The 24071-nt window shown below is 42.6% G+C and overlaps 1 protein-coding gene across 1 annotated transcript in view; it reads right to left on the bottom strand.

Annotated features, from left to right (window-relative positions):
• The window catches only part of DCBLD2 (discoidin, CUB and LCCL domain containing 2), a gene marked incomplete in the record, with an annotated part of 114848 nt that overhangs the window by 57691 nt on the left and 33086 nt on the right, over window positions 1-24071 (bottom strand). The window contains 1 exon segment of the mRNA XM_077480188.1: window positions 11032-11259. Coding sequence (XP_077336314.1) covers window positions 11032-11259 — 228 coding nt within the window.

Here is a 24071-nt window from a genome sequence, read left to right as displayed (position 1 = left end):
CATCTATATATAGCTATATCTAGATAGTTATATCTATCTATCTCTAATATATATATATATATATATATAATATATATATATATATATATATATATATATATATATATATATATATATATATATATATATATATATATATATATATACACATATACATACACACACACATACATACATACACACACACACTTTATATTGCTAATCTGCTTGTTTTGGGGTGTGTAATGTGGGGAAGATGTGCTCTCACTGTATGGCTGCTCTTGTGTGAAAGAATGAAATCAAAAGACTCCCTGCTTTCTTCAGAATACTGAGGTAGCTTCACGCTTCACTCTCCGATTCTCCACCTCTGAGACGGTGAATCAAAAAGTGAGAATTCTGTCGCAGATCGCCAGTGAGGTGCTGAGATCGCACCTTCATACACTGGCCGTTTCTGTGACAGTCAGTTAGATTCTCACATGTTCTCTGCTGATTACCTCAGTTTCATAAACTGGTAATGACCTGAGATCAGCTGTGAGACTTGGGATGCAGCTGATCTCAGTTCATAAAAGGACACCTTTCTTATAAAACATATGAAAACGAAAATGCCAGGACAGCACAAACATCCCTGAAATGCTCACTCTGTTGGAAAGTATAAACCTCAAGGTGATCACAATTTTTTGGAATTAGAGTAACATGCAGGTATTGAGGGGGTTAAAGCGGATGTTAACCTTGCTTGGTCATTTTTACCTACAGGTAAAACCTATAAAGGCTTACTTGTAGGTAAAATGCATATCTCCTAAACATGTTCCCGAGTGACTGATTGGCACTGGCTGCCTGTGTGGGTTTATAAATGGCGCTCCAGAAAACGTCTGCCTGTCTGCCTTTTACAATGGCATAGTAGGTAGTTAGGCAGGTAAAGCACAATATTCCGTTTCCCATAACAACCAGCTTCTCCCTTTGCATTCTCTCACATCTCACTAGGACAAACTCTTTCCATCCTGAGGCCCACACTGCTTCAGTGCAATAAAATCCTCCACAGACACGTCTCTGACAACTTTCCTTGGTTAGATTACAAATGGTAGCGGAGGCTCATCGGAGAGACGGTAACCTGGAGAATATCAGCCAGTGAAATGAATACGCACATCGGTGCAGAGTTCCTTGCCATTTAAGGGCCTGCATGTTTATCACTTACAGAGTGAGCTGGATTCTACGTCTTACATCAAGTAAATGTTATTTTTTTTATTTTATTCATTTTGCTGCTACCAATAAAATTCAGGCACGGCACTTTCCTCTCTAAAGATGTCTAGTTTACAATGAGCATGAAATTGTAAGTGAAAAATTCATAGCATAACAGCCTACTAACTTCCGGCACTTCAAAGCGCAACCAGCTAAACAAGTACATTAATCAAAGCAAAATTAAGCTTCCTAAGAAAGATAAATAAACAGTTAGCGGATACACAGGGATGGGATTCTTTGCTGTAATAATCAACATTATGGAATCTGCGAACATGAAAAAGTTTCAGGCCTCATTGAGTCAGACAGTCTGTGTTGTCATATTAATCAGGTAAAGCCCAACTCCAAGATTACTGCTACTTTAAATAGTTAATTTGGGCCAAGCTGGCCCAACCAGTTTCCTTTACTAACAGATGTAGCAGTTGTTAGTGCTGTAGTAACTGTATATAGCATCAGATACATACAGTATACAGCAGTGTGTTCCAGCAGCAGTACAAGGACTTCCCATCCCATTCCTGGAACAAACCTGGTTCGGGTTGGGCGATGCTCAGGAAGCTTGTATTTAACAATGAATACAAGGCTTCCTCTGATTGGCTGAGGTGGAGATGCAGGCAGATGACATCATGATTTTACCATAGCCAATCAGAAGAAGCCTTGTATTCATGGGCAAGGAATCCCTGTATTCATTCATAAAAAAATACAAAGCTGAGTGTAATTGTTTGAGCAGTGCGCAGGCCAACTGGATTTTGTTTCAGGAGTGGAAGAGGAAGTCCCCGTACCGCTGCCGGCACACAGAACTGTATACTAGATGTCGGAAGCGACATACAGGTTATACAGCACTGACAGCTGCTGCAACGGTTAGTAAAGGAAACAGTTTGTTTGGGCCAGCTTGGTAGCGGTAGTAATCCTGGATTCCCTTTCAGGATGTGTCAGAATGAAAGTTGGTGTAACTAAACTCCTCTTCCCTAGCTGGCATCTTTACCTGGTCTTTATCCAAGTTGGGATCTTTGGCCACGTTGATGGGTCGGGCTGGAATGAGGCACATGGGAGTTCACGCATTCTGGCACAGAGGTGTGCTGAAAATGCACACTGAGCTGCACATGCAGCTAGAGAAGATTGCAAGTGGGCAGGTAAATTAAGCCGGCCATAGATGGTTAGAAAACACAGCTGGTTCAGCAGGGACCCGCCAAGATTTGAATCATTTTTGGGCAAGCCGATTTTAGCCAAGTCGACTTGGGTACAACCAGCATGTTGGATTTTTACATGCAATTATTGTCAGCGGCAACACTGTGTTCTCCCACGAACTGCTCCATGCACCCCTCCCTGGGAACCACCCCCCTAATCCATGCTTCCAGACCCTGATCTACATTTTTTTTTTTTTTTTTTTTTAAGAAGCACATGACTAGAGCCTGAGGCTGTAATTGGCTTAAAAAAGGGTGGGCTCCGGGTACAGAGGGAAGGAGGACAGAAGCCGGAGACGCAGGGTGAAGCTGCCGAGGAGGAGGTAACGCAAGGAGCCAAAGCTACCTGTGATCTAGATGGGGTAAGTGCGGGCTTGGTGGGATGGGCGGAGGAATGAGCGAGTGGTGGCGGCATGTGTGCCGCCCCCCAAAAAATGGAGCACCAGCCGCCACTGGCAGAAACAGATTGTTGGATATAACTCCTATACTGAGGATTGAGGCCACAAAACCCAGTTCATCATATAAAAGTTGATCTATGAGAAACATGATGTAAGACGCTATGGGATTCATTTACTAACAGAAGAGAGACTGTTCACTAGGCAAATTGAACATTTAGCAAAAAATTTTTTTTTATATTTATATATATATATATATATATATATATATATATATATATATATATATATATATATATATATATATATAATATATTTTTCTGTATACAAACTAATTGCTTGCACGCAATTAGATGATTGATGCGAACACACATTTGCTAAGTGAATAGTCTCTACTCCTTTAGTAAATCACCCTCTATGTGCATATGAAAATGAGTAAGTGGGACATAAAAGAAAGAAAAGAAAGAATGTGGGATTAATAAACAGCATAGATCCCAACAATGGGGCTACAGAAAGCAGAACACTTATCGGCACATTGTCATGTAAACAGACTATTTATACATCTGAGGCTCAGAATGCAAATTGCTGCACTGCCAGATTAATGTGCCGCTTTCATATGCCATCAACTTGGTTTGACAAAAGGCACACATTGTAAATGGAGCATTATAAATGGAATATTCATTATTGTACAGTCAAATTCTGTCAAAGAACTAACAGATTGTTTCCTTGTTTGTAGGGCCTGAAATTATCCTTGGTTTGGAACTTTGTTGAAGTGTTATGATTTCTTCTCTTCCTTAGCAGTCCCACTTTTAGGTACATGCTTATATTATATAAAAATTTGATTATATATATATATATATATATATATATATATATATATATATATATATATATATATATATATATATATATATATATATATATATATATTAGACATGTGCATTCGTTTTCGTCCGAATTTCAGCATTTTCGTTTTGACAAATGATAACAAAAGCACAGAATCCGAAAAACGAAAGATCCGACATAAATAAATGCTTTATTTTCGTTTTTACAACAGTTCGATATAGAATAGGAGATTTGACGTGACTGACAATAACAATCTGTGTCTATAAAACATGTGGTCGAATGTGCCTAACCTTACCTCTATTAGTCCAAGATTATATAGAGAAAATATTCGAAAGAGAAAAAAGATTCTGCAAGTTACTGTCCTAAAAAGTGTTTGGGGACCCGGGTCCTGCCCCAGGAGACATGTATCAATGCAAAAAAAAGTTTTAAAAACTGAAGTTTTTTCGGGAGCAGTGATTTTAATAATGACTTTTTCTTTAGTATGCCTTTGAAGGGGCGCATGTTTTTGGTGCTTAGAACTGTCCCTGCACAAAGTATAATTTATGCAGGAAAAAAAGTCCTTTAAAATCACTCGCAGCTATAATGAATTGTCGGCTCCGTAATACAGAGAACACTCATTGAAAGTCACTGATTAAAAAAAAAAAGCGTGGGGGTCCCCCAAATTCAATTACCAGGCCCTTCAGGTCTGGTATGGATATTAGGGGGACACCATGTCAAACTTTTTAAAAAATTGACGTGGGAGTCCCCCTAAGAATCCATACCAGATCCGAAACACGCAACCTGGCAGGCCGCAGGAAAAGAGGGGGGGGGGGCGAGAGAGCCCCTCAAAGAACCTTGTCCCCATGTTGATGTGGAGAAGGGCCTCAGGCCGCCGGAATCCTCGCAGTGTCTCCTCCGTGGAGACAGAAGATGGATGGATTCGCTGTGCTGATTCAGATCGGCCATCGCTGGACCCCGGAGAGATGATCGTCCGTCGCTGGATAGCAAGAGTGGATTACCACCGCTGGAATCCCTTTTTTATTTATTTTTTATTTTTATTTTTTAATAAAGGAATTTTTCAAAAGTGTGTTTGTCTTATTTAACTATTTTTTACACTTTCTTTGTGAAATGGTAGGGGTACTTTTGTACCCCCTTACCATTTCAAACGGGGGGGGTGGGATCTGGGGGTCCCCTTGTTAAAGGGGGCTTCCAGATTCTGATAAGCCCCCCGCCTGCAGACCCCCACAACCACCGGCCAGGGTTGTGGGGATGAGGCCCTTCTCCACATCAACATGGGGACAAGGTGCTTTGAGGGGTCACAGACCCCCAAGCATCCTCCCAATGTGGAGGGCATGTGGCCTGGTACGGTTCAGGAGGGAGGGGGGCCGCTCTCTCGTCCCCCCCTCTTTTCCTGCGGCCTGCCAGTTTGCATGCTCGGATAAAGGGTCTGGTATGGATTTTTAGGGGGACCCCCACATCAATTTTTTCTAAATTTGACACGGGGTTCCCCTTAATATCCATACCAGACCTGAAGGGCCTGGTAATTGAATTTGAGGGACCCCCACGCTTTTTATTTATTTTTTTTATTTTTTTTATCAATGACTTTTAATGAGTGTTCTCTGTATTATGGAGCCGACAATTCATAATAGCTGCAAGTGATTTTAAAGGACTTTTTTTCCTGCATAAATGACACTTTGTGCAGGGACAGTTCTAAGCACCAGAAACATGCGCCCCTTCAAAGGCAAAGGCATACTATAGACACCCCCCCCCCCCCTTACGAAATTTAAAGGAATATTACACTTTTATTGTTTCACTTTAATCATTTTTTTTTTGCATTGATACATGTCCCCTGGGGCAGGACCCGGGTCCCCAAACACTTTTTAGGACAGTAAATTGCATATTAGCCTTTAAAATTAGCACTTTAGATTTTGAACGTTGGAGTCCCATAGACTTTAACCACTTTCAGACCGGACCATTTTGCTGGTAAATGACCAGAGGTCTTTTTACACTTTGGCACTGCGCTGCTTTAACTGGTAATTGCGCGGTCATGCAATGTTGTACCCAAACAAAATTTGCGTCCTTTTCTTCCCACAAATAGAGCTTTCTTTTGATGGTATTTGATTGCCTCTGCGATTTTTATTTTTTGCGATATAAACGTAAAAAGACCGCAAATTTTGAAAAAAAATGATATTTTCTACTTTTTGTTATTAGAAAAATCCAATAAACTCAATTTTAGTCATACATTTAGGCCAAAATGTATTCAGCCACATGTCTTTGGTAAAAAAAAAGTCAATAATTGTATATTTATTGGTTTGCGCAAAAGTTGTCACATCTACAAACTAAGGTACGTTTTCTGGAATTTACGCAGCTTTTAGTTTACGACTGCCTATCTCATTTCTTGAGGTGCTAAAATGGCAGGGCAGTACAAAACCCCCCCCAAATGACCCCATTTTGGAAAGTAGACCCCCTAAGGAAATTGATAAGAGGCATGTTGAGCCCATTGAATATTTTATTTTTTTGCCTCAAGCGATTGAATAATGACAAAAAATTTTTTTTATTTTTTTTTCACAAAGTTGTCACTAAATGATATATTGCTCACGCATGCCATGGGCATATGTGAAATGACACCCCAAAATAAATTCTGCTGCTTCTCCTGAGTACGGGGATACCACATATGTGGGACTTTTTGGGAGCCTAGCCGCGTACGGGGCCCCGAAAACCAAGCACCGCCTTCAGGCTTTCTAAGGGCGTAAATTTTTGAGTTCACTTCTCACTACCTATTACAGTTTTGAAGGCCATAAAATGCCAAGATGGCACAAAACCCCCACAAATGACCCCATTTTAGAAAGTAGACACCCCAAGCTATTTGCTGAGAGGCATGTTGAGTCCATGGAATATTTTATATTTTGCCACAAGTTGCGGGAAAATTACAAACTTTTTTTTTTTTCACAAAGTTGTCACTAAATGATATATTGCTCACGCATGCCATGGGCATATGTGAAATGACACCCCAAAATAAATTCTGCTGCTTCTCCTGAGTACGGGGATACCACATATGTGGGACTTTTTGGGAGCCTAGCCGCGTACGGGGCCCCGAAAACCAAGCACCGCCTTCAGGCTTTCTAAGGGCGTTACAGTTTTGAAGGCCATAAAATGCCAAGATGGCACAAACCCCCCCCAAATGACCCCATTTTGGAAAGTAGACACCCCTAAATTTAAGGGTACACTAGTGAGACTAGGTAATAAATGGCGGGTGCCCTGAAACTATAAAAAAATAACTAACCAACCAGCGTCACCTGTAACAGTTATATGGTGATCACTGGTGAAAGGGTTAACTAGGGGGCAATCAGGGGGCTTTATGCGGTAGTATATGGGGGTCCCTGGCGCTATAAAAAGCTGCGGCGAACCTAAATACCTACCTGCCTAACTAGCGTCACCTGTGACACTAATACAGCGATCAGAAAAACGATCGCTTATTAGGCTGGGCTCACACTGGAGCGATGCGGGAACGCCACGAATGCGCGGCGGGTTCCCGCATCGCATGCCTCCCGGCGGCAGTTCACACTGCCCTATGCGAACTGCTGGGAGTGTCAGTGAAATGTTACTGACACCCCCAGATCAGTTCGCATATCGCAGTGCGATCTGCAAACTCGGATCGCATGGTGTGAACACCCATGCGATCCGATTCTGCTGCGGGCCAAAAAAAGGGTCCCGTGCGAATTTGCGGCGGGTGCGGCGGGTGCGGCGAATGGCTGAACTCGAATCGCACAGAGATCGGATGTGATTTGCACTGCAGTGCGGTGCGAATCACATCCGTTCTCATAAACCGCTGCAATGTGAACTCAGCCTTAGTGACACTGGCGACGGGGGGTGATCACGGGGTTAAACCTTTATTGGGGGGGTTAGGGGGGTACCTTAGAACTAAAGGGGGCTAACCCTAACTGCCCTAACAGTTATTAGTCACAAATGACACCCGCCGGGTGATCAGGGGGTTAAACCTTTATTAGGTAATAAATGGCGGGTGCCCTGAAACTATAAAAAAATAACTAACCAACCAGCGTCACCTGTAACAGTTATATGGTGATCACTGGTGAAAGGGTTAACTAGGGGGCAATCAGGGGGCTTTATGCGGTAGTATATGGGGGTCCCTGGCACTATAAAAAGCTGCGGCGAACCTAAATACCTACCTGCCTAACTAGCGTCACCTGTGACACTAATACGGCGATCAGAAAAATGATCGCTTATTAGGCTGGGTCCACACTGGAGCGATGCGGAAACGCCGCGAATCCGCGGCGGGTTCCCGCATCGCATGCCTCCCGGCGGCAGTTCACACTGCCCTATGCGAACTGCTGGGAGTGTCAGTGAAATGTTACTGACACCCCCAGATCAGTTCGCATATCGCAGTGCGATCTGCAAACTCGGATCGCATGGTGTGAACACCCATGCGATCCGATTCTGCTGCGGGCCAAAAAAAGGGTCCCGTGCGAATTTGCGGCGGGTGCGGCGAATGGCTGAACTCGAATCGCACAGAGATCGGATGTGATTTGCACTGCAGTGCGGTGCGAATCACATTCGTTCTCATAAACCGCTGCAATGTGAACCCAGCCTTAGTGACACTGGCGACGGGGGGTGATCACGGGGTTAAACCTTTATTGGGGGGGTTAGGGGGGTACATTAGAACTAAAGGGGGCTAACTCTAACTGCCCTAACAGTTATTACAGTCACAAATGACACCAATGCAAAAAAAAAAAAAAAAAATGACATTGGTGTCACTGTGACTGGGGGGCAGGGGTAATTGGGGGGGTGATCGGGGGGTAAAGGGGGGGTGTGAGTGTGCCTGGCATGTTCTACTGTGTGTGTAGAGTGTTGGTGCAACTCACCGATCCGCTCTCCTCCGTGTCGGAACGAAAAATACCGGCACGGAGGAGAGAATACATCACTTCCTCTCCTGTGTTTACATTACAGGAGAGGAAGTGATGTCACGGGGGATTTCTATTCGTCGGGAGCGATCGCGAGGGGGTGGCCATGAATGAATGGCCGCCCCCTCGTCCCGGATCGCTCCCGGACTAAAAACCGACCGCCGCAGGCACCGGGCGGGGGCCCGATCGGGCCCCCGACCCGCGGGAGGCAAGGGACGTACATGTAAGCCCTTATGCCTGCCCGTGCCATTCTGCCGACGTACATCGGCGTGCGGCGGTCGGCAACTGGTTAATATGGTTCTAAAGTTCACACGAAGTATGCTATATACTAGCTCCATCGAATCTTCTTTATACAGTCGACAGACACCTAAGCCTTTAAAGACAGATTCGACTGTAATTCATGTGGATTTTCGGACGAATGCAATTTTTGAACGAAAAACGAAATACAAACGAATTTTGGGGCGTAACTAAATAAATTAATTTTTCGGACGAAAACGAAGATCCGAAACAAAATATTTTACTCTGCACATATCTAAATATATGTGTGTCTATAGGAATGTTTGACCATTCTTCCAGAATCCCATTGGTGAGGTCAGGCACTGATATTGGACGGGAAGGCCTGGCTTGCAGTCTCTGCTCTAATTCATCCCAAAGGTGTTCTATCGGGTTGAGGTCAGGACTCTGTGCAGGCCAGTCAAGTTCCTTCACCCCAAACTTGCTCATCCATGTCTTTATGGACCTTGCCTTGTGCACTGGTGCTCAGTCATGTTGGAACAAGAAGAAGGGGCCATCCCCAAACTGTTCCCACAAAGTTGGGGCCAAGTCCAACCACTGAAAAAACAACCCCATACCATAATTCCCCCCTCCATCAAATGATTTGAACCAGTGCACAAAACAAGGTCCATAAAGACATGGATGAGTGAGTTTGGGGTGGAGGAACTTGACTGGCCTGCATAGAGTCCTGACCTCAACCAGAATATAAGCTAAAGTGTATCACAGTGGGAACACCTTTGGAATGAATTAGAGCAGAAACTGCGAGTCAAGCCTTCACGTCCAACATCAGTGCCTGACCTCACAAATACGCTTCTGAAAGAATGGTCAAACATTCCCATAGACACATCTAAACCTTGTGGACGGCCTTCCTAGAAGAGTTGAATTTGTTATAGCTGCAAAGGGTGGGCCAACTCAATACTCAACCCTAGACTTAGACCTAAGACTGGGATGTCATTAAAGTTTGTGTAAAGGCAGGCATCCCGATACTTGTCGCAGTCACAATAAAAAAACGCTGATCGCCATTACTAGTAAAAAAAAAAAAAAAAAAAAAAGTTATCATCAATAAAAATGCCATAAACTATCTCCTATTTTGTAGACACTAACTTTTGCGCAAACCAAACGCTTATTGCGATTTTTTTTTACCAAAAATATGTATAAGAATACGTATCGGCCTAAACTGAGGAAAAATATTTTTTAATATATATTTTTTGGGGATACTGATTATAGCAAAATTATAGCTTAAGTGGTTAATAAGCTCTTTCATGATAGTAAAATTCTAATTTACAAGAATTTGTGTGTAACAAAGCAATGTTAAATTACTGTGCTAAAGTGAAGCAGTACTTTGAAGGCCATCTCGGGTGTTCTCTTAGTGAAGTAGAACATATCTACCAAGGTTTTAGCAATGTGTTCAAGGCTCTGTACCAGTTTGATAAGATTATGCTCCACAGTTAGAAAAACATTCTGGTAACAAGGACACTGAATAAGGATTCACGATATAAAAGAAACATGAGCTAAGGGAAATAACCAAGCATTACAGACCTTATGCTGAAAATGCTTTTTGCCAGTCCGTCATGCTGATCTAGTGGCTTCAATAAAGAGACAGTCATTTACCCTGAACAAGTATGCAGCAAGTCAAAGAAGTTTGGCCAAAGCTTTTTTGAATTGACTTCTCCTATGGGTCTCAGGATAAGTGCACTTCGTTCTGCTAAAGCCTACTGTCGGCTGACGTCACTCAGCTGGTCCAGGCGCTGGATCGATCCTGACTTTACAATCGGGATCCACCCAGCAGCCTGGATTGGTGGCTGGCTCTCATCGAACTGCTTGGGAGACTGAGCCAGCCGCTCCCACCCCCTCCACAGCCCAGCGCTCCAGTGAGCTCTGAAGGGGCAAAGCAGAAAGCCCTGACGAACAATCATGTCTCTCTGCTCGGAGCAGAGGAATCAGCGGTATTTGATCGCTCAGTTCTCATGGTAGAGGCCGCAGATGCATGCATCAGATCAATGCTGTATCATCCATTTAGTTAAGCATCTTTTTTTTTGCAGGAAACCCACAAATCTCATTTTAAGTGATCTTGCAAGGTCCATATGTACTGCCTGTAACAGTGGATCTAAAAGCCATCTGTAAAGAATAGATTTGGACTTTATTCTTACCTGATCACGATCCCCTCAGCAGCCATGTCAACACCTCCCCCTCAAAAAAACAAAACATTTTTTTCCTTCTCCATACCTAGCTCAGTTCTCGCTGCTCCGAAACCATCATAAATCCGCAGGTAACTGGAATGACATGAATCAACATCCTCAATATCAAAGTCTCCAAACTTTAGTAGAATCCGTTCCCCAGGCTTGACCTGGATTTTCCATTCACACACAGTGCTGTTTGGGTAGGTGTTCGGATAGTTTTTTGATGTAAAAGTTCCACTTTCTGGGCCAAAAAAGGTGTAGCCACAACCATCTCCTGGAACAAAAAAAAAAACACAAAGTAACATAAACAAGGGTTGTAACAGACCACACAATGAATAAAGCAACATTGTCTGCTCTTGTAAATGCCACACATAAAATGTTGAAACAGGTTTACTTAAAGTATAACTTGGGCAAAACTTTTTTCGTTTTGGATAGGGAGGAGAGGGATTAGTACACCTGTCAGTTTTTATTGTTATCTGTGTCCCCAAAGTCATCCTCTCCATTTATTTTTAACATTGAAATTAAAAGAAAATCACAAAAGTTGGGTTGTCCCCAGAAAAGTAATACACCGGGGACACTAGTTCTGGTGACCTAGGGGTCCCCAAGGGCTTTCCTTAATTTGCAGTGATTTCCTATTACTTCCCATTTTGGCTATGGGAGAGGAAGTGAAGGGTAAATCTGCCCAATGGGACACCAATGGCAAAAGAAATGAACCAACAGGGGTTAGAATCCTCCCTTGCCCTGTCCAATATGAAAAAAAAAAAAAAAGTTTGCCTATAGCTCTACTTTATTACCCAATTGTAAGACCTTGGCCCCCTCAGATGCTACGGTACCAAAGGTCTCAGAACATATCAGCATGATTTAACAGATGACACGTGAACCACTGTGATACACTTTAGTTTCTACTCAATTTCTGTAGATTTTTAGGAGAAATTTACTTTAACATTTACAATTTTTTTCCGCAATTTGGTAAAAAAATAAATAAAACCTCATGCTGGCTAGATGATCCAGACTACAAAATTTCTTGCATAATGCTTTTGCTTATCAATTTTTCCCCCTCCACCTGACAATGGTCCCATTTATCTTTTGCTTCGGCTCTCATAAATCAGTGCCAACATATTCACTCCACTGGGCAAACATTGCCTAGCCCTGATTGTTTTATCTTTGAATTTATTTTTTCAGGCTGCAGCAATCACTTAAACCCAATAGAGCATCCCAATCTGCAGCAAAAAGCCCTTCAAGCCCTGAAGTCTCAATCCAGTTGGTCAAAAAAATAAATAAATTAGGATGCAGCAAAGTCATAAGTGTCCTATTGTATGTCTTGCCCTTCATTTTTTGGGGGGTTATTTACCCCCAGCCTCAAAGTCCCTTGCCTTACAGTATTGCTGCTTCATGTCACACCTACAGCTAAGCAAGCAGTTACTCCACTTCCATTCATGTAAGTTTTCAAATATATGCATGAACCAGCTCCCGCATTTAGCTCTTTATAAACTGTCCTGCCAATTAGCCTAAAGCCCCAGGCAAAATGTTGAGACATTGGACGGTAAAAAGAAAAAAAAAAGCAGACATTCTGCCCGTGTGTATGTCGGTCTATCAGAAAGAAGGCTTCTGTCGGATATGCATCCTGGAAAACAAGCAGCCTCCTGATCAGCCAATGGTGGAACACAACAGCTCAGTGGGGGAGATCACTGGATGAACCTCGCACAGCTAGTACAGTGTCTGTCTCCAACCGGAGCTGTCAGTTGGCATCAAAAACGCATGGAAATTAGGTTATATGGTTTTCAATGGCATAGTTCACACCAGTGTTTGCAGTTCCAAAAAAAAAAAAGTTGCTGCTATTTTCCGGCACTGGAGTGCTGTAAAACACATTAAAAATGCACTGGAATGCACCATAACACACATGTCCTTATTTAAGGTTGAGAATAAATGCACTAGACTGCATCAAAACGCACATTCATAAAAGCGTCTGGAACACATCCAGACTGGGTTTCTATGGTGTGAACTAGCTCTAACATTGCTTTGGGGAAGAAGATACAAGTGATTTTATTTATTTCAAGTACTTCTATAGCGCTGTCAAATTAGGCAGCACTTTACATATATTGCACATTCATATCAGTCCCTGCCCTCAAGGACATTTTAATCTACAGGCCCCCAACTCAGATTTACACATAGTAGGGCCAATTTAGACAGGGGCCAATTAACCCGACCAGCAGGTCTTTGAAGCGTGGGTGGAAACCGGAGTGCCCGCAGGCACAGGGAGAACATGTGAACTTAGTGCAGTTAGTACCATGTTTGGGATTTGAACCAACGACCCTAGTGCTGCAACTATGCTGCCCATGTGTTAAATACAAAGTGAATTAAACATTTGTGGGGGGGGAACACAACACAACACAATTATAGGTCTTCGAAAAAAGGGTCCGTCTCATGCTGGCCATACTCATGGCAATATTCAGGCCATTTCAAGCACATCAAATCAGCTTTCACACAAATTGATTAGCGCAGTTGGGTTTCTAAAATAAAATGCTTGAAATCTTCTAAAGAATCCTTGATGTTTTAAAAATAACTTTCTGGAAAATTTTCCTATGTTCAAAAGAATCTGAATCTAAGCTGGCCATACATGTTATTCATTGAAGAAAAATTTTCTATCCTACTTTTCTCGACACTGTGGTCAAAAAACAAATGTAGATTTGACCCCAGTATGATCTTTTCTGGCCAGGAGATGAATGTGTGATCTAGCACTTGAAAGACTCCTCTCCTCCTTACAGGGGGTCTTCCTGAGCAGTGTAATGACTCACAAGGAAAGGGGGGGGGGGGAGTAATTTGTTCTCGGAAAGCGCACAGAGGAAGGGATACGAGAATATTCTTCAAAAGACTGAAGACTACAATTTGGTTAGTAGTACACAGGTGAAGTCATTTAGTGCATTGCTTGACAAGCATAGCCAATTACTAGTGGTGCAAAATTAAAATGGACTGAAATAAAACATGCACATTCATTTTAAGAGGGAAGAAAAAAAAAATTAAATTTTAAATAAGGAACTTTGACGCAAAATAAGGGTCATTGTCCACCTGCAGCCTCACCATTAGAGCTTCACAATTAATCGTTAAATAACAGTGATCTCGATTCAACCCCCGATGATCTCTATTGTACAGTTTGGCCATTCTTTCAAATAACAAATGGAGAGAATTCTCTGCTCACTCAGCTGTCAAAAGAAAACATCAGGGCCCTCTGCCAAGTTTAACATGAAACATTGTAACTAACTCTTCCTTCTTAGATCAAAGGGCTAAACCTCTGCGAGTAAACAAAAAATCCAAGCAGTCTGCCAAGTTTTTAAACAATCTGTAAATGCAGGAAGTTTAACCACTTAAAGCGGAGGTCCACACAAAAATGGAACTTCCACTTTTCGGTACCCTCCCCCCTCTGGTGTCACATTTGGCACCTTTTAGGGGGGGGGGGGGGTGCAGATACCCCATAGACCCCAGCCAATTCCCGCCCCCCCCTCACTGTCTGCTGGGAGACACATGCATTCCAGAGACAGCAGGGTTCATTTGGATTGTGCAGCGCGACTCGCATATGCGCAGTAGGGAACCAGGAAGTGAAGCCCCAAGGTTTCACTTCCTGATTCCCTTACCGAAGATGGCGGCGGTAGCATCTGGGGACCGAGGGACGACATCACGACATTGTGGGCACCCTGGACAGATAAGTGTCCTTATTTTAAAAGTCAGCAGCTGCAGTATTTGTAGCTGCTGACATTTAAAAAATAAAATAAAATATGGCGGACCTCTGCTTTAAAGTCTAAATCTCTTTCTGACACTTGTTTACTCGTGGCCCTTAAGTTAAAAATCAATGTTTTTTTTTACTAGAAAATTACTTGGAACCTCAAACATTATTTATATATATATATATATATATATATATATATATATATATATATATATATATATATATATATATATATATATATATATATATTTATTAGCAGAGACCCTAAGGAATAAAATGTCGATTGCTGCTGCAATATTTTATGTCACACGGTATTTGGCCAGCGGTCTTTCAAACGCAATTTTTTGGGAAAAAATTAATTTAAATGTATGAATAAAAAAAAAAAAAAAAAACAGTAAAGTTAGCCCAATTTATTTTTTGTTTTAATGTGAAAGATGATGTTACACTGTGTGAATCGTGATCTATCTTCTAAGCAAAAAAATTGTAATTCTCATTTTAGCCAGAATCGTGCAGCTCTACTCACCATTGCCATCAATGCAGCCTGATCGATGCCCATCTGCAGCCTCACAAGTGCCATCAGTGCAGTCTGATCGATGTCCATTAGGGATCAGCTCAGGCATGTTCGCATGAAACACGTGCAGAGCCCGCCAGGAAGTTGGCGCAGCGCTGCGCTAATCACAGGCAGTGAGGCATTGCCTGATCTCTGCAGCTGCACATCGGGGCAATGTCTCACTGCCTGTGATTAGCGCAGCACCGACTTCCTGGCGGGCTCTGCACGTGTTCAATGCAAACATGCCTGAGCTCATCCCTAATGCCCATCTGCAGCCTAAAATGGGAGAGGGAGGGGGCGGGACGAGTGCTGACAGATTACATACAGTGAGAATCTCCTATGATAGACAGAACAGGTGTCCAATGACGAGCCCAGGAGGCAGGACTTCCTATTACAGAGGCCACAAAAGTAAACAGAAGATTCTCACTGTCTGCAATCTGACGGCGCTCGTCCCGCCCGCCTCCCTGTCCTCTCCAAAGCAGCTAAAATTGAAGTATCGGCGTATAACACGATATCGGCACTCGATTTTCAGGGTGAAAAAGTGCGTTATACGCCAATAAATACAGCGTGTGTGTATATATATATTTGTCTTTTTAACAAACATCATGAATTTAAATGAATATATTTTCAGCCATTATCTGCACTTTTTTTTTACCTATCGACAAGACACCAATAACCCTATTTTCGGTCGATATATCGGGGCATCCCTACCCATTACGATGGTTGCTGTGGATTTTTGGCTCTGAAATCTTCCTTCTGTTATAAATGCTGCCACTATCATTTTGCAGTGAAGACAGACACGGTTAGTGACAGGCGGCATTGATCCATTTGGGTGTTTTTGTAACAAAAGTAATAGGTTAGCATGGGCAGCACACGCCTGTCAGTACACATACCTTCACGTGTATCATCTGCCAAAGCTAAGAGTATTGTCAACATAAATGTACTGTATAAACAGCGACTTTCATTGTGGTTGTACGCATAGTCAAAGGGCAAAACACACCTAATTATCATGTGTCAAATGTCTCTACTCACTCTGTGTGGAGTCTGCAAATTATGGCTATTACTTAATGCACACTGCTAAAATATACAATGTCTATTTATAACGGATGTTAATAATAAATACGGACATTCAGATAAATGTGTTAACTTGAGTATACAATCCAATTTACGCTTCATCATTGCACCAGAATTAGGCTCATGATTTACGACTGCTCCCTGGGTACAGAATTGAAAACAATGGCTATGTAGAGGCAGCTGGGCTTTATTGACCAGTGATGGAGAAGTAAATGCATCCTGTCTTCACTCAATCAATGTTTACTTCTTGTCTAGATGAAGCAGTTGGACATAAAATTCAGCTAGCAGTCGGAACACATGCTGCACATAAATGGCCTGTTTTGTTTTTTCTGTTTTTATTATTAGATACGGGATCTGCTACTTCACTTAGAACTCAGAGATACAATCGGCTTTAAGCAGTAATGCCTCATGCACACAGGGCGTAAGGCTGCATTCACACCTGAGCGTTTTCAGCTTGTAAAACACCCAAAATACACTTAAGCAAAATCCCATTCATTTAAACCGTCGCGGTTCATATCTGAGCATTTTGTAGCCTGAAGCAAAATTCCTAAAGCTCAAAAAAGCACATGAGCTTCTTTTTGGGCAGATTACAGGCGTTTCTCCTTTTTACATTGGTGACCTTTTGACCTGTGCAAAATCGTTGCAAAAAAAACGAGACGTGCCTAAAAACTAAACGCTCAGGTGTGAACGCAGCCTTAGAAAAAATGAGCTGCAAAGCCACAACCAACGGGAGAAAAAAGCGGCTGTAAAAATGCGCTTTTAGTAGCTTTTTACATTGGCATTAATGCACGTTTAGCCGCGCTAGCTTTTAGCAGTGTTTCTCTGCCTCTATTCAAAATCAATGGTTCCCTATGAGAGCCCACTGATTTGAATTGAAGTCGCAGTCCAATCACGATGCGGCTTGTGCGCTGAGGATATTGAAGGGGAACTCTCGCCAATAAAAGAAAATAAAAAACACTAATGTGGGGTTGGGGTCTGGTCCCCCCCCCCCCAAGAGCATATCGGACCAAAGGGTCTGGTATGGATTTTAAGTGGAACCCCCACAGCAAAAGAATTGATATGGGGTCCTTCCCAAAATCCAAACCAGGACGCTTATTTCCTTATCCGAGCATGCAGCACAGCAGGTCATGAAGGGGGGGGGGGCAAGCATCCATCCCCCCCCCCCCTCCTGGACCATACCAGGCCACATGCCCCCACCCCAAAGCACATATTTACATAGTTAGTAAGGTTGAATAAAGACACCAGTCCATCCAGTTCAACCTGAGTGAGTGTCTACAATTCTCCCTATCCCTGTACATTGCACACTCACATCGGTCCCTACCCTTAAGGAGCCCACAATCCAAGGTCCCCATTCATATACTAGGGCCAATTTTGGACAGAAGCCAATTGACCTACCTGCATGTCTTTGGAGTGTGGGAGGAAACCAGAGTACCCGGAGGAAACCCACGCAGGCACAGTGAGAACATGCAAACTCCAGGCAGGTAGTGTTGTGGTTGGGATTTGAACCAGCGACCCTTCTTACTGCTAGGTGAGAGTGCTAACCACTACACCACTGTGCCGCCCACCTTTGACAAAGTAATTTATTAAAGCACCTCTGTTTCTCTTCATATTTCTCCCGCTTCTCCTCTCTTCGCCGTCTTCTCCTGCTGCTGCTTCTCATCTCTTCGCTGTCTTATCCCGTTGCCGGTTCTCCTCTCTCCGCTGTCTTCTCCCTCTATTCTTCTTCTGATGTTCTCTCAAAGCTCTCTCCCGCTGCAATGCTGGGCCCGCCATGTGCCATTACTTATATAGCCATGGAGCGAGGCCACTCAATGTCATCATGCGGAGGCCCTGCCCCTTGTGACAATGACCGCCCAGGGCATGATGGGGTGGTGACATCACAAGGGACAGGGCCTCCATATGACATCACAAGGGTCACAATCAGCTTCCAGGTTTTTTGTCAAACCATAATTGAACAAGCAGAAGTTAGAAGCTAAATGGCTACCATGCATAGCTGCACCAGATTTTGCACTCTTTTTTCAGTAAATCAACCCCTTCCTGGTGACAACTTTATACATCTTTTTAGTTGTGGGGGAGGAAGATTGGCACTAGTAAGGAGAACTCGATCATGTGCATCATGTACTTAACAAACTATTGCAGCCAAACACACAGTTGCAACTGAAGCCCACCATGAAGGCCTCTATGTGCAACCGGCTAATTCAGACTTGCACAGACCGTACACTACTACTATGAACCAAGCCACCAGCTTAACTGTTGGTCAGTATTCCCTAACTGGCATGCAGGCTTGTTGCTGTGTCATAACACACTAAAAACTATAGAGACAGCATAACCCACACATTCTGTATATGCCTAATAAAAGGCGAAACATGCATTAATTTTTTTGGGAGAAGAAAATTACATCCATCACACTATCCTATAGACAGAACATAGCAGCAGTAATTCATGGACTAGCGTTCTATAGATTGGTAGAGGAATGTTGGAATATGGCCAGGTTCAGGGCTTTCCTCAGGAAATTACATAACTAGGTATTTTTAGAACACTTTTTTTTTCCCCTCTTAAAAGAAAGTTAATTCACTTTCAATGCCCCTTATTTGCATTCTTTGTTTGCTGTTCTAATTACGGAGGTCCTTACACATTCCAAACAAGGGGTATTTCTGGCATCCACTTGAGAGGAAGTATCTCCTTCCTTATATTCAGAAGCTGTGAATAACAAGGACTGTCAATAGTTCCCTATCTGTATTGTGCAGCAGAGTCTTGGTTATCATTATAGATAATGGAAAAAAGTAAATGCCCAGAGATTGTTGGCCACAGGACCAAACTTCAAAGCAGACCCATTTTCTAAATGAATGTAGTACAAACTAGCAGACCTATTTAAGCGAATCAATACGGTACGGCAGTGGTACCATTAGATGGCTACCAGGAACATGGTGGGTGAATTGTGTCTAGTGTTTATTTTCTGAAAAAAAGAAAAAGGCAGGAATGTGCATAGAGTAGGTTGTGTTTTTTTTGTTTTGTTTTTCAAATGAAGAAACAATTTTCAAAACAAACAACTGAAAAAAATGAAAGTGGTTGTAAACCCTTTACAACTACTTGTAATTACAGGCACGCCAATAATTAGGCTTACCTGTAGCTACACTGGATATCTCCTATACCTGCGTGCCGTTGCTTTAGTTAGACTGTGCCATCACCGGCGGATCGCGCGTGCATGCACAGGAGTGATGTCATCACGGCTCCGGCCAATCACAGCGCCGGAGCCGCGATACCCGGAAGTAACCCCCCAGAAGTGATGCCGGCCGCCGGAGTGGTGAACAAGGACCGCCGCGGGGGCTTCAATCTCAGGTAAGTAATTCATAATGAGCTAGTATGCTTTGCATACTAGCTCATTATGCCTTTGTCTTGCAGGTTTTTTTATTTTTGGATTTTTTTTAGGGTTTAAAACCACTTTAAGATGCATTTAGCCCATTCTAGGTTTAATTTTGTACTCTTCTTGAATTCCCCCTTCCCAGTATCATACCTTCCTTTAATTTCAACATCACTCCATTCACATGGGATGAGTGAAGCAAAACAGCTCTGTGTAAGGCTCCGTTCACATCTAAGCATTGGTATTTTACAGGCATTTTTTTCTGGCATTTTTGCAGTTTTTGTACAGGTGTTCTGAAGTTCAAAGGTCACTAATGTAAAAGCAGTAAACCACCTGTAATATAGTAAAAAAAAAAAAAAAAAAAAAAAAAAAGCTCATGTATTTTTTTTGAGCATCGAGCATTTTGCTTAAAGCGGAGGGCCGTTTTAAAAAAATAAAATAAAATAAAGTCAGCAGCTGCAAACACTGCAGCTGCTGACTTAATCAGCCCACTTACCTGTCCAGGGCGTCTGCAATGTCGGCCGCCCGAGGCCGACCCGTCCCTCGGCTCTCGGGTCCCGGCGCCGCCACTCCTTGTAAGGGAAACAGGCAGTGGAGCCTTACGGCTTCACTGCCCGTTTCCTACTGCGCATGCGCGAGTCACGCAGCGCTTTGTGAATGGGACGCGCTGTGTTCTGGAACACACAGTTTCCAGAACACAGCGCGACCCATTACCCAGAAGACGCCGCACGGAGGAGAGAAGAAAGAAGAAGATCTCCGCGGAGGAGGAAGAGGAAGATTAGGATTATGTGCCTAGCAACAGGCACTTCTGGTAAGTAAAAAAAAAACTATTTTTTTCATTTTTTTTTTTTTTTTAGATTTTTTTTTGATTTTTAATATTTTTTTTTTCAGGGTGGCCGTCCACTTTAAGGTGGCAGAACGCTTCAGATGTGTACAGGGGCCGTTGAAATGAATGGGATTTGTATTGTTGGGCATTTTTAGAGCTGAGGCTTAGAGCAGAAAACCGCCTAGATATGAACGGAGCCTTAGTGGCAGTCAGAGCTTACAAATGATTGACCCTCTCTCCACCCTCATGTGACTGAACCAATCTCCAAATACAAATGATTGACCCTCTCTCCACCCTCATGTGACTGATCCAATCTCCAAATACAAATGATTGACCCTCTCTCCACCCTCATGTGACTGAACCAATCTCCAAATACAAATGATTGACCCTCTCTCCACCCTGATGTGACTGAACCAATCTCCAAATACAAATGATTGACCCTCTCTCCACCCTCATGTGACTGAACCAATCTCCAAATACAAATGATTGACCCTCTCTCCACCCTCATGTGACTGAACCAATCTCCAAATACAAATGATTGACCCTCTCTCCACCCTCATGTGACTGAACCAATCTCCAAATCACCTGGTGCACTCTCAATGTTCTAATGAGAAAAGTTACAGAAGCATATAAAACTTTATGAGGGGGTGTATCTCACCAAAACTGAAATTCCTATTACAGCACATGCCTAAAATTTTACTTATGCATTAGCACTGAAAAAAAAAATCAAAAAATCAGTGAACCAATCACAAAAGCAGGAAATTAAAATTTTAGAGGGTTGGGGTGTTCTGTACTGTTCTGTCTCTACAGCTGAGGCTCGCCTCCTTTCTAATCCATCTTTTATTTTTTGTTCCTATAATTTCTGCAACACCCTCATTACAAACATTAATGTTTATGTGCGCATGATGCTCTATAATCTGTGGTTCTCAACTCCTGTCCTTGGGGCCCACTAACAGGCCAAGTTTGCAAGATAACTGAAATACATCACAGGTGATATTATTTGCTGCTCAATGATTGCCGTATTCTAGTCTGGATCTCCACAAGGTAATACATAAAATCTGGTCTGTTAGGGGGTCCTGGGGACTGGAGTTAAGAAACACTGCTCTATAAGGACTGAGTGTGCAACTGGAGGATGTTTTCTATCACACTAGGCTTAGCTCCTAATTGGCCAGGCTAGACTTTTGTTGGTCTCCTGACAATACTGCATATCTTAAAATCTGAGACACTGTTTGAGTAGTTTTTAAAATACAGCAATCCTCCCCTCCCATATACTTCTATCTATTTTGCAATGACCTATTTTATACCGTTTGACAGTTTTTTTATTTAGTGGAAAAAGAAAACTGACCCAGAAAATGCCCCAATCCACACATCTAAAGTGTATGGGGGAATCCTCCAAAGTGTGTAATTGTATTCTGATAGCAAGGAGGCTTCCCTGCTGTCAGTATACACAGATCAGCATTGCAGGCTAAAGCCAGCAGCACTGATCAAGCAAGGAAAATCTAGCAGGGCGGTTGCACAGAAGTTGATAGGTACAACCAGTGGCCATATAATAATATGTGTATCAAAATTTTAGCAAGTCCCTGTCAAACTGGCAGAATTTTGATCCCTGTATGCCCCTGTACACACGGTCGGAGATTTCCACAACCAAATCCGTCAGATTTTGCCCGTCGGATCTTGTCCGAAACTGTTGCATACACACGGTCGGACAAAGTTGGCGAAAAATCAGATCTTTCAGAACGTGATGACGTAATTTCGTTACGATGGGACTACATTCAGGCTAGTAGCCAATAGCTTTGATGTAGGAATTTGATCTAAGCATGCGTGGCACTTGGTCCGATCAAAATTCTCTACACATGATCGGAGTATGTCCGACCGGCCCAGTTGGTCGGGAAATATTTCCAACATGTTGGAAAATTGGGTCCGACAGATATTCCGACGGAATCAGTCCAATGCATACCACACACAGTCGGATTATCCGACGACACGGTCCGATAGTACACATTCCGACGGATTCTCCGACCGTGTGTACAAGGGCTATGACTGGCTTAAATGTGGCCATAGATGGAGTTTTTTTTTTTTTTTTTTTAAGCCAGAGGACTGATTAACAAAAAAAATTAATAAAATTGCTCCATCCACAGAAATGAGGCAGATTTAGGATACCTCCTCGCTGGGGCACATTCTGCCAGCGGGACTCCTCGATTGTCAGAATACACTGATCAGTGGCTGCAGTCACTGACGGATAAAAGATTTCAATTGTTCCCAATGACAGAAGTCGATCAAATGATCAACTTGTGTTGAAAGTGGACGGCCAAGAGTGGATTGAATTTCAACCGGTTCCTGCACTAAAGGACAAAAACAGGACATCAGGAGAAGTCTTCCTAGATAGACGATAAATCCCAACAGTGGTCCAAAACCTTTTATTTTATGGGGAAAAAAAAAAAAAAGTTATGTTTCAAGTTTAACTGTCAGAAAACATTTGAAAAAAAATAGAATTTTATGTTCAATATAAACGCAGCTAAGTGAAAAAATAAAAAAATATAAAGAAAAAAAATCCAAAAGATAACCTGGCTCTCAGGATACATGGAAGCTTTCAATATCTTGTCCTGAGTAAGCGGAGTCGCCTCTTGTCTTAATGAAAAGCAAGAGGATTTTTAACCAACTGAAGAATATCAGGAAGAAGCAGAAACAAATAAAATTAGATTTGTATTAATGTAGGTAATAAAACCATCAATCTAACCTGAAAGCCCGGCCTGATTACCACACAAGCTCAGCAGAGCATCCTGTGAAACGTTCATCCGATCGCTGGTACTTCAGAACCGCAAGTGATATTATCTGAGTGACGGGATCATTACAGACTGCCCAGTAAATGAATACGAGTCACGGGGGTATTTCATTAGGTGGACAGTAAATAAACTAAACCACTCTGTACACGCTCAATTGTATTTCTGCCCACTGCCTATTGATCAGGAGAAACTTGCTTAGCGAGGCGGAAGAACAGGAGACTGGCGCAGTAAAAGTAATTCAGCAAGTTTCCAAGTCTGTTCTCTTTTATGTAGGTCCATTTAGTAACATTTGGAAATATTTTTAGCCCCCATCCAACAATGAACACCTCATTTTAAAACAAAAAATAAGTTAATGGAAAAAGTACACAATCGCATGCATTTGTGAAAACCAAGCATGAGTACTTTAGTATATGGGCAGACAAACCCAGAAAGATGCCAATCACTTTCATCAGCTCTATGGGCAGCCAAAAAAACCAAACAAAAAAACGGACGTCTGTCTGTTTACTCACAGACTTCCCTCTGATCCGATCCGCCTAGATGGAGGCTGACGGATCCCTTTCAGTTTCTTTAAAGTGGACCAGAATTAGGCGGGTATAAATGGACAAGACTTTTTACCTCCGCCAATTCACAAAGGTGAATGGACCATCCGCTCAGGGTCTGAAAAACCAACAGGCGGACCTGACTGGACCCTTCATGTAAAAGAAGCCTTACTTAGGCATCCGGTTATTACTCTTATGTAAAACGCTGTGTAAATTGTGGGTGCTATAGAAG

Source organism: Lithobates pipiens, unplaced genomic scaffold (assembly GCF_037356315.1).
Source record: "Lithobates pipiens isolate NorthernLeopardFrog02 unplaced genomic scaffold, aLitPip1_a1.2 Scaffold_16, whole genome shotgun sequence".
NCBI classification, from domain to species: domain Eukaryota; kingdom Metazoa; phylum Chordata; class Amphibia; order Anura; family Ranidae; genus Lithobates; species Lithobates pipiens.
The sequence above is the reverse complement of the archived record's forward strand: the minus strand, read 5'-3'. Positions and strand labels throughout refer to the sequence as shown.